This window comes from Xenopus tropicalis, chromosome 1 (genome assembly GCF_000004195.4).
Source record: "Xenopus tropicalis strain Nigerian chromosome 1, UCB_Xtro_10.0, whole genome shotgun sequence".
In the NCBI taxonomy this organism is placed as follows: Eukaryota; Metazoa; Chordata; class Amphibia; order Anura; family Pipidae; genus Xenopus; species Xenopus tropicalis.
In genome coordinates this window covers 5803639-5821544 of record NC_030677.2, presented here as the reverse complement: position 1 = coordinate 5821544, position 17906 = coordinate 5803639, and the positions used below count along the sequence as shown (strand labels likewise).

Here is a 17906-nt window from a genome sequence, read left to right as displayed (position 1 = left end):
GGCACAGAGGGACACAGGGGCCCCAGGGTTGGGCTGTGTGTGTAGAGCAGAGTAAGGGGCCTGGCTCATCCAACCCTCATTTTATAGAGAGCAGAGAGAGGATTTGCCCCAGTAACAGTCAGTGGCACAGAGAGACACAGGGGCCCCAGGGTTGGGCTGTGTGTGTAGAACAGAGTAAGGGGCCCGGCTCATCCAACCCTCATTTTATAGAGAGCAGAGAGAGGATTTGCCCCAGTAACAGTCAGTGGCACAGAGAGACACAGGGGCCCCAGGGTTGAGCTGTGTGTGTAAAGCAGAGTAAGGGGCCCGGCTCATCCAACCCTCATTTTATAGAGAGCAGAGAGAGGATTTGCCCCAGTAACAGTCAGTGGCACAGAGGGACACAGGGGCCCCAGGGTTGGGCTGTGTGTGTAGAGCAGAGTAAGGGGCCCGACTCATCCAACCCTCATTTTATAGAGAGCAGAGAGAGGATTTGCCCCAGTAACAGTCAGTGGCACAGAGAGACACAGGGGCCCCAGGGTTGGGCTGTGTGTGTAGAACAGAGTAAGGGGCCCGGCTCATCCAACCCTCATTTTATAGAGAGCAGAGAGAGGATTTGCCCCAGTAACAGTCAGTGGCACAGAGAGACACAGGGGCCCCAGGGTTGAGCTGTGTGTGTAAAGCAGAGTAAGGGGCCCGGCTCATCCAACCCTCATTTTATAGAGAGCAGAGAGAGGATTTGCCCCAGTAACAGTCAGTGGCACAGAGAGACACAGGGGCCCCAGGGTTGGGCTGTGTGTGTAGAACAGAGTAAGGGGCCCGGCTCATCCAACCCTCATTTTATAGAGAGCAGAGAGAGGATTTGCCCCAGTAACAGTCAGTGGCACAGAGAGACACAGGGGCCCCAGGGTTGGGCTGTGTGTGTAGAACAGAGTAAGGGGCCCGGCTCATCCAACCCTCATTTTATAGAGAGCAGAGAGAGGATTTGCTCAGTAGAATGAATATAGGCACCGGCACCTGAGGGAGCTCCCATCTATTCTGGAAATGTCACATTGTAATTGTTAGTCAATAACCAACTGCCCAACCCAACTTAACTATGTAACTGTAAAAATACATTTACACTGTGAAGCTTTTATACCCAGTAATTATATTTTTTACTAAATATATACGTAACTTGGGAAGGCGGTTTTATAAGACTTGTATAAGACTTGTCTTCATTTTTATGCGATTTTCTGAAATGTCATAAAATCCACTAACTTTAGGAAAGCTTTGCAGGTTGGTACTTTGGTGTAGAAAGGACTCTTTACCCATGTTGGATTTGTCAGAATGTGTACTTTCCAAAAATATATGGTTTTCTGGGGGTCTCTGTATAGTTAGGGGGTCTTACGGCACATAATACATGGTCATTGGGCTTTTTTTGCAGAAATTGAGTTGGCAGCTGAGAAAATTCCTATGCACTATTTTCATTTGGGTGCCTCTGTACACCACATACTTTGGTAAATCTTTGCATATTGGGCATCAAACTGTTAAGTAGACCACTGGCATTCATATTTAGGGTGATGTGTCATTATATGTAAGAAATGCTGTAAGATAAATATGGCAAATTGCTACAATTTTAGGCCTTTTTCAGAAAAGTCATAAAAACCATTAACTTTAGGAAAGCTTTCCAAATTAGTACTTTGGCATAGAAAGTCTTCTTTACCCATGTTGGATTTATCAGAATGTGTACTTACCAAAAAGATATAGCTTTTAGGGGTTACCCTACATTTCTACAGTTTCTACCCCTCATAAAACTGCCATGTGTTTATGAATTAGGTAAATGTAAGCCATGAAATTAGTGGCACAAGGTATATTTTGGGGTCTCTCAGCGCCATGTCCTTTGATAAACCTATGTAAAGTGGGCATCAAACTGTTCAGTAGGCATCTGGGGTTCATATTTAAGGTGTTTTATCTTGGTACCTAATGGCCTGTAGAAAATAAGGATGTGGAATATGGAAGTTTTGAGGTGATTTTTGGAAATGTCATAAAAATCGCCAGACTTAGGAAAGTTTTGCCGCTTCGTATTTTAGAGTAAAAAGAAATGGGTGCCTATTTTAGATTCAGGGGAATGTGTACTTTCCAAAAATATATAGTTTTCTGTACTGAGCATACTTTTTTGTAGCGTTATCCTATATAAAGCATGTAAATGTGTTGATTTTGCAGGAGCTGAAATGACAGTACATATGGAGGTATAATCACATTGGGGCCCCTACATGCCACATACTTAGATAAACCTATACATATTGGGCATCAAACTGTTCAGTGGACCCCTGGCATTCAAATTCAGGGTGTTTTACCTTGGTACCTAATGATACGTGGGAGATAAGATGCTGCAAACTGGAAGCTTTGACAGGATTTTTGGAAATGTCATCAAAATTGCCAACTTTAGAAAAGCTTTGCGGCTTGGTACTTTGGAGTAGAAAGACATGGGTACCTATTTTGAATTCAGGGGAATGTGTACTTTCCAAAAATATATGACTTTCTGGGATGAGTGTACTTTATACTAGCTTTATTCCACATATAATGATGTAAATGTAAATGTGTTGATTTTGCAGCTGAAATGACAGAAATGTCAGTACATATGGGGGTATGTTCCCATTGGGGCCCCTACATGCCACATACTTAGGTAAACCTATACATATTGGGCATCAAACTGTTCAGTGTCCCCTGGCATTCATATTTAGGGTTTTTTATTTGGTTACTTTATGACCTGTAGGATATAAGATACTATAGACTGGAAGCTTTGAAGTGATTTTTAAAAAAATTCACAAATTTTGATAAAAACCAATAACTTTAGGAAAGCATTGCGACTTGGTAGTTTGAGGTAGACAGACAGTTCTACCTATTCTGGATTCCCCAGAATCTGATATTTTTAAAAATGTATAATTTTCTGGGATAAACCTGTTAGTGGAATTTTAGGCCTGGAAATCTAAAGTATGCAGCTTTCTGGAGCAGTGCTTTGGGAATTTGGTAGTGTCCTGCTGGGAGTATTTGACCTATACAAGTGAGAAATTGTTTTCCTGGGTAAACTAAAAGTCCCCCGAGGAAAGGCCCCTAAAGTGATACAGTGCAAAATGTTCAAAAACTGTCTGGCAGTAGAAGTTCCGCTTTGTCCAAAACGGTTGGCAGTGAAAGGGCTAAGGGGTGCATGATTATGCCTTATTCATACTTGCAAGTTAGAGATGAGTAGGTGGGGTGCCTATGTCCATCCTGCCCCATAGCAATTCAGTGCTGGCTAATATAGACTGTATTTATCAACCCTTGCCAGTTCCCAAACAGCAGAACCCAGTGTGTAATGTGTAAAAAAAAGCTGATTGCACTTTACACATTCTGTAATATTATATAAATGACCCATCATGTACAGGTATGGGACCTGCTATCCAGAATGCTTGAGACCTGAGGGATTCTGGATAAGGGGTCTTTCCGTAATTCGAAACTCTTACCTTAAGTCTACTAAAAAATGATTTAAACACTAATTAAACCCAACAGAATTGTTTTGGCTCCAATAAGGAGTAATTATATCTTAGTTGGGATCAAGTACAGGTACTGTTTTATTATTACAGAGAAAATTGGATCATTTAACCATTAAATAAACCCAATAGGGCTGTTCTGCCCCAATAAGGGGTCATTATATCTTAGTTGGGATCAAGTACAGGTACTGTTTTATTATTACAAAGAAAAGGGAATCATTTAACCAATAAATAAACCCAATAGGGCTGTTCTGCCCCAATAAGGGGTAATTATAACTTAGTTGGGATCAAGTACAGGTACTGTTTTATTATTACAGAGAAAAGGGAATCATTTTTTTTGGTTACTTATATTTTTATTGATTTTTTGCATAAAACTGTTTATATAGCAAATAAAGAGTGTTAAACAAAGATAAAGAAAGAAAGGAAAAAGGAAAAGAGAACAGAAAGATACATGGCAAATATATTAATGGTAGTGAATCTAAGTTCTGCTGGCTGTGGTGGTTCTGGGGTGTTGGTAGCTTTTCGTTGTTACCTCAGCTTGTCTTTATTCTCCTTGTGTGGGTGCTCGGAGCTCCCATGTGGACCAGACTTTTAGGTATGTCGGGGTCTTGTTGTGGAGGTGAGCAATCCTGGATTCGAAGTTCCTGTTGCTTTCAATTCTTTGGCAGAGTTCTTTCCAAGTTGGGAGAGTTGCTGTTTTCCATTTGGATGCTATAGATATGCGTATTGCAGTTAGGATGTGGTTGGCGAGTTTTTGCTGCGATCTGGTGAGACCAGTTATAGGTCTGCCTAGCAGGAAAGTAGTTATGCTTTTTTGAATCTTTTGATGCATAAGGGATGTCAGCAGGTCTCGGGTCTCATCCCATAGAGTTTGCAGAAGCGGACAGAACCAAAATATATGTGGTAAATCTCCTGTAGCCCCCCCACACCTCCAGCATGTCTGTGGGCATTCTGGATATATTTTGTTCAGTCTCATTGGGGTGAGGTACCAGAACATTTGTATTTTATACAAGTTCTCTTTTTGTTTGGTGCATGTTACGCTTGTTTTTGCATTCCCCCAAATGAGGTTCCAGTCCTCCATTGTAGTTTCTACTCCTATTACCTCTTCCCATTTCAGCATATATGAATGTTTGTAGCCCTGTTCAAGAAATGGGTCATTAATCAGAGCATATATTCTAGATATCAAGCCCTTTTGGGGAAGACCTCTATATGCCAAAGACTCAAATAGGGTATGTGGATTATCCCTAAAGTGCTTTATAAACGGTTCTAAGAAATGTCTTAATTGGAAATATATATACCAGTGGAGTCGGAAACTTGGGATCTTTTGTTGTAAGGTTTCAAGAGGTAAGATGGATGTTAGGTTGGGGTTAAGCAGATCTTTAACCGTAAATAAGGAGATTCTTTCTCCGGCCTGGGTGGGTAAGGCTGTGACCAGGGGTTGAAACATCGGGTTGCCCAGAACTGCAGTCAGAGGGGAGTATAAAGAGCTGAGTTTATACTTTGATCTAACCTTTCCCCATATTTTAAGTGTAAACGCAGTTGCTTTTAGCATATTAACCTTAGGTAATGCATGGTTTTGGTGTGACCAGAACCATATGTTAGGGTGGTATGGGTTAAATTGTATATTTTCCATTTTTACCCATGTTATTTCGGAAGACCATGATGACCATGCTAAGATTTGTCGGGTATGTGCTGCTTCATAGTACCTTTGGAGGGCTGGAAGCCCTAGGCCTCCTTGGGTGTTGGAGGTATTGAGTACCTTTTTATTGATCCTATGGTATTTGTGACCCCATACAAAATCGTTAAAAGCAGTTTGCATTTCTTTAAAGAATCTTAGTGGGATTTCTATAGGCAAAGTTTCAAAAAGGTATAAAAATTTGGGTAATATATTCATTTTAATTGAGGCTATTTTGCCAAACCAGGATATACTTAACAAGAGAAGGAGAAACAGGAATATACTCGCAAAGGGTTATTCCTATTGTAGACTTCAGAACACTGCACCGTAAACCCACAACGAAAAATAATTGTCAGGTAGTTTAATTAATCAGGATTGGTAGGAAAATTAAGACTTAACTTTTATTACTAAATTTTTAAAAAAATATAATTTGTCACAGACAAAACCCCATTAAAAACGCGTAAGGTGAAAATGCAACTCCAAAGAGATCTGTAACACACTATGAGGCTGTTCAGAGTTCACCCATCTCATAAGGCTCGCTACAATGTTTCAGCTTGCAGAGTAGCCATTATGCTTCCACTCTCCCAGCCATAGATACTATTGTAGCAGAATTGTTGCCAAAAAGAGAACGAGAATCTAGTTATTTTGTGATCTAAGATCACTGTTTAACCAACTAGGGAATTTAACCCCGTTATAATTAGGTAAAGAGTGCGAATTTCTGTTTAGCAAAAGGCTATCATACAGTAATTTGGGTATCCAACAACCCTAAATAAAGCATAGGTAACCCTGTGTTTCAGCCCAGTCTCTTATTTATAGATTGCAGCACCCCCGCTTGTTAAAATGCACATCATTCGTGCAACCCGTTCAGCCCGCCCTTCCAGTCACCGAGCCCCACATCAACACCCGCTCATTCCCCCCTAACGCCCGACGCGCGTTTCGCTCCTATACACTCGGAGCTTTCTCAAGGACTAGCGCGCGCCCCCAAGTTACCGGCTTTTAAATTTCCTATAGCGATTGCTATTGGACAGATCGCGTCTGCCTCGGGACTTCCCCTATGACGTCATCAAAGGACCCGGACTGCACCGTCTGTTACAGCTTCTCTTAACACAGAAGATACAAATCGTCTATAGATGCTGCCAGAGGGGGCGCTATGTTAACTTATCAAAAAATAATAATCAAAGAGCAGAGATAAGTGGAATATCATGAATTAAAGATAAAGGAGATTTGTAATTAATCCAAAAATGCGTTCAAAGTAATACTTTTATTCAGGCCATTGGGAGATAGTGAGTTTAGTAAGAAAATCCACTCACTCTCTTTTTTGATGAGGGCTTTGTCGAGATCACCCCCCCGTAATCCTAGGCTGATTTTACTGAGCCCAGACATTCTCAGTCCCATACTTTTTCCCTCATGTTTTTCATAGAAATGCCTGGCAATGGGGGTCATTTTTGTATTACTGCCGGCATCTATGTTTGAGTGTTCAATATTTCTGACATGTTCAAGTAGTCTGTCCTTTAGCATCCTATTTGTTTTTCCCACATATTGTTTGCCACACGGGCAAGTGATGAGGTAGATGATGCTTTCAGATCGACAGTTGAAGAAGTCCCTGACTTCGTGTCTGGTATTGAACCTGTCCATTACTGAATTAAGATTATATATATATTTGCAAGCTTTACATCGGCCACAAGTATATGTCCCCTTTAGATTCATGTTGTTAATTTGAACAGAGGATTGAAAATGACTGGAGACAAGTTTATCCCTCAAATTGGGGGATCTCCTACAGCATGTACTCGGGAATTCTCCCACGTATTTGCATAGAGTAATATCAGTACGTAACACATGCCAATGTTTTTTTAGAATAGCAGTGATTAGGGGCCATTGATTATTGAAAGTGCTAACAAACCGTATACATTCTTCTGATGATTGAGTTTTCCTCTGGCCTGTCAACAGAAGGTTAGTGCGCTTAAGACCACAGGCACGGTGGTAAGCATGTTTAACTATCCTTCCACTGTAGCCTCTGTCTCTGAGCCTGGTCATCAATTCTTTAGCTCTTTGGACAAACAGGGTGTGATCAGAACAATTACGTCTGAGTCTGATAAACTCACCATACGGAATTGCTTTTTTTGTAGATTTTAAATGGTGGCTCTGAAAATGTAAAATAGAATTGGTTGCAGTTGGTTTTCTATAAAGATCAGTTGTAAGCACACCATCAGCCATAACATAGATGGAAATATCCAGAAAATCAATTTTATGAGTATTATAAGTATGGGTGAGTCTAATATTGAGGCTATTCTCATTTAATTTTGAAAGGAAATCATCTAGTAATGCTGTGGTGCCTGTCCATAAGAAAAACAGATCGTCGATATAGCGAAACCAGTCCAAAACAAATTGAGTATAGTGTGTTAGTTCATCATTGAAGACCCAATTCGCTTCCCACCACCCCAAAAATAGGTTGGCATATGTAGGGGCAAAGGCAGCTCCCATTGCCACACCCCGTTGTTGTAAGTAGAATTTATTGTTGAAAATAAAAAAATTATGTGTCAAACAAAATTGTGTAATAGAAATAATAAAATCAATGTATTGCGGGTCCCAATCGCTCTCCGTCTCAAGAAAGAACCTAATGGCCATTAAGCCAAATTTGTGCAGAATACATGTATATAGGGACTCAACATCGCATGTTACCAGAATTGTGCCAGGTGGTACCTTAACATTCTCAATTTTTGATAGTAAATCGCTCGTGTCGCGTGTGTATGAAGGTAGATTGCACACAAACGGGCGCAGTTTCTTATCAATATATATACTAGCCTTTTCGCACAGATTCCCGTTCCCTGAAACTATCGGTCTCCCAGGGGGTTTAATAATATTTTTGTGAATCTTGGGTAGCATGTAGAAAGTAGGAGTCCTAGAGTGTGTATTCTTTAAAGCTTTAAATTCGGGTTTGGTGAGTAGCCCCGTTTGGTAACCGTCTAAAATGATAACATTATATGACTCTCGGAAGGCAGAAGTTGGATCATGATGCAATTTGCTATAGCATTTAGTATCAGTCAGCTGTTTGAGTGCCTCAGCTATATATAAAATTTTTGGCCAGATCACAACATTGCCCCCCTTGTCCGATGGTTTAATAACTACATCATCCCACTTCTTAATTTGTGAAATGGCTGATCTCTCCCCTTGGCTTAAATTGGAGGATCCCGTACTCGGTAATTTAAGAAAATCGCTCATCACCAGCTCTCCAAAAGTAGTGACAGCGGAGCTCGTATTTTTTGGAGGCATGAAGGTGCTTTTGGGTTTAATAACTGAATGGGTATCTTGATTTTCTAATAGAAGTTCGTTAAGATCAGATAGGGCTTCTAAGAAATATTTTGTATCCTGTTCAGTAATAGCTAAATCGTGAGGGTTAGAGCGGTCGGAAATTACTGCCAAGGGGTTGCATAGATCACTTAATGAGAGTTCAGGGTCTCTATCAAAATGTTTTTTGAGAAGTAATTTGCGACAGAAGGAAAATAAATCTTTATAAAGTTCAAATTTAGAGACATTACAGCTTGGAGAAAAGGAGAGACCTTTTGAAAATACACTGGACTGATCAGAAGTCAAAATGTGATCACTTAAATTGACAATAGTTAGTATCGGCGTCCCCTGAATCGTGTTCTGCCCTGCTGGGGTTCCCACTGATTCTGCCGGGGATAGGCCCACCTCTCTCTGTCTCTTAAATTTCTGTCCCCCCCTCCGTATTCTCTTTTTCTTAAAAAAGAGGACTGAGAAGTAATTGGGGTTGATTGGGACGGTGTTTCCACATTGGTTGAAGTGGTTTCAGAGTCAGATAATTCTGACGCAGATGTAGTTGCTTGAAGGGATTTCCCTCCATATGACTTTCTGATGGGTTTGGACCATTTATACACCATACCAACATCATAATCATGAATATCCCTTAAATATTTCTGACGTTTATTATCTATGATTTCATGTTCTAAACGATCGATCTCGGTGTTGATGCGAACTAGTTGTTTAGTTACCATATCCTGATCTTTAATAGCCTGAAGTTTATCTTCTATCTCTTTGATTTGGATAGTAAGCTCAGAAACGACTTTCTTTTCATAGTCTGATAGTAATTGGACCAGCTTTAAAGAGCACTGATGTAATGTTTTTTCCCACTCGGACTTGAAACTCAGATCGGTCATCTCAAATGAGGGAAAGACCTTGATACGTAGTCCTCGGGGGATGACATTATTGTCCATATACTTTTGATATGAACAAGAAGTCCACCAAGATTTAGTTAATTTTAGTTGTTTCGTTTGATATTCTTGAATCAAAGTTCTCCAACTCTGATTTGGATCACTCTCAGATGGAGCACTGGCTGAGAAAACATCTGATGCCTGAGTGTTCCATTTATCAAATCGAGACTGAATATTAGGCCACTGAGCCATTGTATATCAGTTAGATGTGTGTGCAGGCAGAGAAAACCAGGAAACCCTGGTGATAGATATATAGTGCAAAATTGGGAAGAGCTAGCACCGTCCACACTAACTGTATATGAAAGTAATGAAAATATGGGGGTAACGTGCAACTGAAGTAAAATTATGAAACAAGAGAAGGAGAAACAGGAATATACTCGCAAAGGGTTATTCCTATTGTAGACTTCAGAACACTGCACCGTAAACCCACAACGAAAAATAATTGTCAGGTAGTTTAATTAATCAGGATTGGTAGGAAAATTAAGACTTAACTTTTATTACTAAATTTTTAAAAAAATATAATTTGTCACAGACAAAACCCCATTAAAAACGCGTAAGGTGAAAATGCAACTCCAAAGAGATCTGTAACACACTATGAGGCTGTTCAGAGTTCACCCATCTCATAAGGCTCGCTACAATGTTTCAGCTTGCAGAGTAGCCATTATGCTTCCACTCTCCCAGCCATAGATACTATTGTAGCAGAATTGTTGCCAAAAAGAGAACGAGAATCTAGTTATTTTGTGATCTAAGATCACTGTTTAACCAACTAGGGAATTTAACCCCGTTATAATTAGGTAAAGAGTGCGAATTTCTGTTTAGCAAAAGGCTATCATACAGTAATTTGGGTATCCAACAACCCTAAATAAAGCATAGGTAACCCTGTGTTTCAGCCCAGTCTCTTATTTATAGATTGCAGCACCCCCGCTTGTTAAAATGCACATCATTCGTGCAACCCGTTCAGCCCGCCCTTCCAGTCACCGAGCCCCACATCAACACCCGCTCATTCCCCCCTAACGCCCGACGCGCGTTTCGCTCCTATACACTCGGAGCTTTCTCAAGGACTAGCGCGCGCCCCCAAGTTACCGGCTTTTAAATTTCCTATAGCGATTGCTATTGGACAGATCGCGTCTGCCTCGGGACTTCCCCTATGACGTCATCAAAGGACCCGGACTGCACCGTCTGTTACAGCTTCTCTTAACACAGAAGATACAAATCGTCTATAGATGCTGCCAGAGGGGGCGCTATGTTAACTTATCAAAAAATAATAATCAAAGAGCAGAGATAAGTGGAATATCATGAATTAAAGATAAAGGAGATTTGTAATTAATCCAAAAATGCGTTCAAAGTAATACTTTTATTCAGGCCATTGGGAGATAGTGAGTTTAGTAAGAAAATCCACTCACTCTCTTTTTTTCACAAATTAAGAAGTGGGATGATGTAGTTATTAAACCATCGGACAAGGGGGGCAATGTTGTGATCTGGCCAAAAATTTTATATATAGCTGAGGCACTCAAACAGCTGACTGATACTAAATGCTATAGCAAATTGCATCATGATCCAACTTCTGCCTTCCGAGAGTCATATAATGTTATCATTTTAGACGGTTACCAAACGGGGCTACTCACCAAACCCGAATTTAAAGCTTTAAAGAATACACACTCTAGGACTCCTACTTTCTACATGCTACCCAAGATTCACAAAAATATTATTAAACCCCCTGGGAGACCGATAGTTTCAGGGAACGGGAATCTGTGCGAAAAGGCTAGTATATATATTGATAAGAAACTGCGCCCGTTTGTGTGCAATCTACCTTCATACACACGCGACACGAGCGATTTACTATCAAAAATTGAGAATGTTAAGGTACCACCTGGCACAATTCTGGTAACATGCGATGTTGAGTCCCTATATACATGTATTCTGCACAAATTTGGCTTAATGGCCATTAGGTTCTTTCTTGAGACGGAGAGCGATTGGGACCCGCAATACATTGATTTTATTATTTCTATTACACAATTTTGTTTGACACATAATTTTTTTATTTTCAACAATAAATTCTACTTACAACAACGGGGTGTGGCAATGGGAGCTGCCTTTGCCCCTACATATGCCAACCTATTTTTGGGGTGGTGGGAAGCGAATTGGGTCTTCAATGATGAACTAACACACTATACTCAATTTGTTTTGGACTGGTTTCGCTATATCGACGATCTGTTTTTCTTATGGACAGGCACCACAGCATTACTAGATGATTTCCTTTCAAAATTAAATGAGAATAGCCTCAATATTAGACTCACCCATACTTATAATACTCATAAAATTGATTTTCTGGATATTTCCATCTATGTTATGGCTGATGGTGTGCTTACAACTGATCTTTATAGAAAACCAACTGCAACCAATTCTATTTTACATTTTCAGAGCCACCATTTAAAATCTACAAAAAAAGCAATTCCGTATGGTGAGTTTATCAGACTCAGACGTAATTGTTCTGATCACACCCTGTTTGTCCAAAGAGCTAAAGAATTGATGACCAGGCTCAGAGACAGAGGCTACAGTGGAAGGATAGTTAAACATGCTTACCACCGTGCCTGTGGTCTTAAGCGCACTAACCTTCTGTTGACAGGCCAGAGGAAAACTCAATCATCAGAAGAATGTATACGGTTTGTTAGCACTTTCAATAATCAATGGCCCCTAATCACTGCTATTCTAAAAAAACATTGGCATGTGTTACGTACTGATATTACTCTACGCAAATACGTGGGAGAATTCCCGAGTACATGCTGTAGGAGATCCCCCAATTTGAGGGATAAACTTGTCTCCAGTCATTTTCAATCCTCTGTTCAAATTAACAACATGAATCTAAAGGGGACATATACTTGTGGCCGATGTAAAGCTTGCAAATATATATATAATCTTAATTCAGTAATGGACAGGTTCAATACCAGACACGAAGTCAGGGACTTCTTCAACTGTCGATCTGAAAGCATCATCTACCTCATCACTTGCCCGTGTGGCAAACAATATGTGGGAAAAACAAATAGGATGCTAAAGGACAGACTACTTGAACATGTCAGAAATATTGAACACTCAAACATAGATGCCGGCAGTAATACAAAAATGACCCCCATTGCCAGGCATTTCTATGAAAAACATGAGGGAAAAAGTATGGGACTGAGAATGTCTGGGCTCAGTAAAATCAGCCTAGGATTACGGGGGGGTGATCTCGACAAAGCCCTCATCAAAAAAGAGAGTGAGTGGATTTTCTTACTAAACTCACTATCTCCCAATGGCCTGAATAAAAGTATTACTTTGAACGCATTTTTGGATTAATTACAAATCTCCTTTATCTTTAATTCATGATATTCCACTTATCTCTGCTCTTTGATTATTATTTTTTGATAAGTTAACATAGCGCCCCCTCTGGCAGCATCTATAGACGATTTGTATCTTCTGTGTTAAGAGAAGCTGTAACAGACGGTGCAGTCCGGGTCCTTTGATGACGTCATAGGGGAAGTCCCGAGGCAGACGCGATCTGTCCAATAGCAATCGCTATAGGAAATTTAAAAGCCGGTAACTTGGGGGCGCGCGCTAGTCCTTGAGAAAGCTCCGAGTGTATAGGAGCGAAACGCGCGTCGGGCGTTAGGGGGGAATGAGCGGGTGTTGATGTGGGGCTCGGTGACTGGAAGGGCGGGCTGAACGGGTTGCACGAATGATGTGCATTTTAACAAGCGGGGGTGCTGCAATCTATAAATAAGAGACTGGGCTGAAACACAGGGTTACCTATGCTTTATTTAGGGTTGTTGGATACCCAAATTACTGTATGATAGCCTTTTGCTAAACAGAAATTCGCACTCTTTACCTAATTATAACGGGGTTAAATTCCCTAGTTGGTTAAACAGTGATCTTAGATCACAAAATAACTAGATTCTCGTTCTCTTTTTGGCAACAATTCTGCTACAATAGTATCTATGGCTGGGAGAGTGGAAGCATAATGGCTACTCTGCAAGCTGAAACATTGTAGCGAGCCTTATGAGATGGGTGAACTCTGAACAGCCTCATAGTGTGTTACAGATCTCTTTGGAGTTGCATTTTCACCTTACGCGTTTTTAATGGGGTTTTGTCTGTGACAAATTATATTTTTTTAAAAATTTAGTAATAAAAGTTAAGTCTTAATTTTCCTACCAATCCTGATTAATTAAACTACCTGACAATTATTTTTCGTTGTGGGTTTACGGTGCAGTGTTCTGAAGTCTACAATAGGAATAACCCTTTGCGAGTATATTCCTGTTTCTCCTTCTCTTGTTTCATAATTTTACTTCAGTTGCACGTTACCCCCATATTTTCATTACTTTCATATACAGTTAGTGTGGACGGTGCTAGCTCTTCCCAATTTTGCACAGGATATACTTAAGGTGTCCCATTTGCGAAAATTCGCTTTAGTCATTTTGGCTAGTGGGGTAAAGTTTTGGGTAAATAAGTCTTCACATTTGGGGGTGATTTTGGTTCCTAGGTATGAGATGTAGTCTGTTTTCCATTTATACTTATATTTAGCTCTAAGGGTTTGGGCTGTTGGGTCCGGCATATGTATAGTTAATGCTTCTGTCTTGGTAATATTTACCTTGTAGCCTGACAATAGGCCATATTGTTCTAGCAAGTTATGTAGTGCCGGCAAGGAGGTATGTGGAGAAGTAATAGTCAGGATTACATCATCTGCGTACAGTGCAATCTTAAATTCTGCTGTTCCCATCGTGACTCCTTTGATTTGGGGGTCATTTCTTATGCTAGCGGCCAGTGGTTCTATACTTAGCGCGTATAGAAGGGGAGATAGGGGGCACCCCTGCCTGGTCCCATTAGATATTTTTATAGAGGCGTTAGTTTTCCCAGGTAGTTTCAAGTAGGTACTAGGTGTAGAGTAGAGAGCTTTAAGTGCTGTCAGATATGGACCTTGTAGCTTTAGGTGTCATAACAGCATAAACATATAGGGCCAGTCAAGGCGGTCAAAAGCCTTTTCTGCATCCAGACTTAACACAATAGCTGGGTGCCCTTGACGTTGCATTATTTCTACAGTGTTTATGACTCGTCTTGTGTTGTCTCCTGCCTGGCGCCCTTGTATAAAGCCCACTTGGTCAGGGTTGATCAATTTTGGGAGTAATGGGGCCAGTCGGTTTGCTAATATTTTAGAAAAAATTTTTAGATCCGAATTTAAAAGAGCAATCAGCCTGTAGTTTGCACATAATGTATGGTCTTTGCCCTCCTTTGGGATAAGGGATAAGTATGATGTAAGGTCTGAGGAGGGTATAGGCTCCCCTTGTAAGTATTGGTTATAAAGTTTGACCAGATATGGGGCGAGGATTTGCTGATATAGTTTGTAGTATTGGTATGGAAATCCATCCGGGCCTGGTGTTTTGCCGTTTGGTAGGTGTTTAATGGTGGCTGTGATTTCTTCTAGTGTTATTTCTTGATTTAGTAATTCTAGGTCCCTATCTTGAAATACAGGTAGATTAGCTTTTTGAAAGAAATTCTCCAAGTCGGATGAGGGTAAGGTGCTATCTTTTCTGATGTTGTATAGTTCTGTGTAGTAGCTATAAAACTGTTATCGCCATTCTGATAGAATTTTTGTCTAGTCCAGACAAGGGCTTTCTCGACCTCTTTTAATTGCAAAGTTTTCAAATCTGCCCGGAGAGATAGTAACTCTTTGAGCAGAGTATCTGAGTTGTTTTGGTTATATTGGGCTTCAAGTGCCTTTAATTGGTTTAATAGAGTATAAAGTTGTTGTTTCTGTGTTTTTTTCCTTGCTGAAGTTATGGCGATAAGAGAGCCTCTTATGGTAGCCTTATGGGCTTCCCATAAGGTGGGAAGGGATGATACTGTGCCTTCATTTAATGTAAAGTACTCCTTTATAGCTTGTTCTATGTAGGAGGGTCTCGTTTAACCTCCAGTGTGATGTTCGTTTTGGGCAGTTTGTTAAGTTAAGTGTAAGTTGTATTGGGGCATGATCAGACCATGTTATTGGTGCGATCTCAGTTGAGTATTGTATGCTAAGACATGGTTGTGATACCAGAAAATAGTCCAGGCGAGTATGAACTTTATGCACTGTGGAGTAGAAAGAGTATTGCCTGGCCCTTGGGTGGTCTATACGCCACATATCAAATAAAGAGGCCTTATTAACTAGATGCCGTACCTCTCGAGAGATTGTATGGGAGCTAGTATCTGGGGAGGGATATGACCTGTCCTCTATCTATGATAGAGGGGTATTAAAGTCCCCACCAATTATTACATAGGGTGTAGGGTAGGTAGTTATTTTATTTAGCACTTTTCTGAATTTAATTTGCCCTTTATGTGGAGCATAGATGTTTGCTATAAGTAGGGGTTGGCCAGCTAGGGTGCCTTCCAGTATAAGGTAGTGGCCCTTAGGGTCGCTAATTTCTTTTGTTACTTGTAGGGGACAATCTTTATGTACAACTATGGCGACCCCTGCCTTTTTAGTATCAGAAGATGCGTAGTAACCCACGGGGTAGTATTTGGAGTATACTTTACATGCAATAAGTCTGGAGAAGTGAGTCTCCTGCAGTAGCGCGACATCTGCTTTTAGGTTTCTAAGTTCCTTGACAGCGAGATAACGTTTTGTAATTGAATTTAAAGCTTTACAGTTTAAGGATATAAAATTTACCATGTGTAAGGAAATAGTTTCTGCCTATTATTGATTCTGCGCCCTGCAGGAGATCCACCCCATCCGGGACATGACCTCCCAGGCCAAAACATATTATAACATAGATTAACCAGCAGGTATAGTATTGTAAATACAACATTCGTAAGAATATAGAATAAAGTAAGAAAGAAATATATAGTAAAATAACTTGTAAATAGTAGTCTTTAACAATAACTGAAATCAGACTGTGTGATGTAAGCGTAATGGTTGCTAAATTTCAGCGTAAAATAGAGTAAGTTCAGTGGTTATTGAACTTAATGGGAGGCTCCCAGCTCTCCAGGGGGGGGGGGTGTAAAATGCACCTTAAGTTAAGTATCAAAGTATGGTAGAAATCGAACCAGTGAAGAGTGAGTTGTCGTCTCGGGTTCTCGCAGGTTTGTATGGTTGTATTACAGAAGGCAATCTGTGTAGTTGTCTTGTGTATTTCTCATCTCGAAATCAGGGTCCAGTAAGGTAGGTTCATACCATTATCTCAGGTAATTTGGCCCGGGGATCCCGACGATGCAGATGAGCTTAGGGCCAGCTTTTGAGGTGAGGGAGATCCGGGTACTTTGTGCCATTGTGGGCTTATCCTCCTTTTAAGTGGGGAGTGTTTAGTTGGGCTGCTTTGTCTTGGGCTAGTGAGGCCAAGTGTTTGCAGTAATTGCTGGCGTTTTTCCAGGCTATGCAGAGTGTAGCTTTGCCCGCGGTGTTGAACTATAAGTCTGAAGGGATAGCCCCAGCGATAGGGAATTTTATTGTCTCTGAGAAGCTGTGTCAGTGGTCTGAACTCTCTCCTTTTAGCTTGAGTAGTTGGGGAGAGATCCGCAAATATTTGGATCCTGTGGTTAAGGTACTCCAGTAAAGATGCTGTTCTAGCGTTTGTTAGCACCATTTCTTTTTGTGCATAATAGTGGAAACAGACCACAATGTCTCTAGAGGGTTTGGTTGGAGGTGGGTGAGAGATCTGGGCAGATTTTAGTAAACAGTACTTTTAGGTATTATGGGATTTCCGCTGTCCCTACCTCTTCTGGTACCCCTCTGATACGTAAATTTTGCCTTCGGGATCTGTTTTCAAGATCCTCACAGGTGTTTTTGAGTTGGGAAATTTCTTCCCTAAGCGCCATATTTTCATCTTCCAGGTTGGTGTGCCTCTGTATTACTTCATCAGTGAGGTATTCTAGTTTGTCAGTGCGGTCTCCCAGCTCTCTAATTTTGGTATGAATGTCTTTAATTGCTGTGGCTACTGCATCCGCTACAGCTTTAGAGAGTGTGGCTGAGAGGCCTTCCTTAAGCAGAGAGAGTTGGTGGGCCAGTGTCTGTGCTGTTACCGGGGAGTTATCTAGCGTGTCCGCATTTGTGTAAGATGTGCCCCTTTCAGCCGACTGACCTGTTTCATGTTGTATCGCTGGGTCGTCCTCGCTATATAGTGAGGCTGGAGAGTGTGGCGGGGAGTGCAATTCTGGAAGCGTTTCAAGGGTCACACTGCCGCCGCCATCTTGGCTATCAGCGCGCTTCTCTCCTGGAGTCTTGTGCAGATATGGGGACATCGTGGTCCGCTGCTCTTTAGGCTTCCGTTTGCCCATCATTCGGTAGCTGGTGCCTTCCGTTGCAGTTCCCTTCCTGATTTAATAAAAAGCGCTCCTTAATGCTTATGTTCAGAACGTTTTTATGACCTTGCAGAACGGAGCTCCTGAGTGTTGCGTGCTCACACCATCGCGGTTGGCCACGCCCCCAAAAGGGAATCATTTAACCATTAAATAAACCCAATAGGGCTGTTCTGCCCCAATAAGGGGTAATTATATCTTACTTGGGATCAAGTA

General features: G+C 41.0%; 1 protein-coding gene across 1 annotated transcript in view; it reads right to left on the bottom strand.

The window, feature by feature from the left end:
* LOC100494332 (vomeronasal type-2 receptor 26) overlaps nucleotides 1–17669 on the bottom strand; it is a 35954-nt gene extending 18285 nt beyond the window's left edge. The window contains exons 1-2 of the mRNA XM_031895181.1: nucleotides 17109–17669; nucleotides 9065–9398 (exon numbers count right to left, since the gene is read on the bottom strand). Coding sequence (XP_031751041.1) covers nucleotides 9065–9398; nucleotides 17109–17669 — 895 coding nt within the window. The remainder of the gene's footprint in view (nucleotides 1–9064; nucleotides 9399–17108) is intronic.
* Nucleotides 17670–17906: the final 237 nt, after the last annotated feature.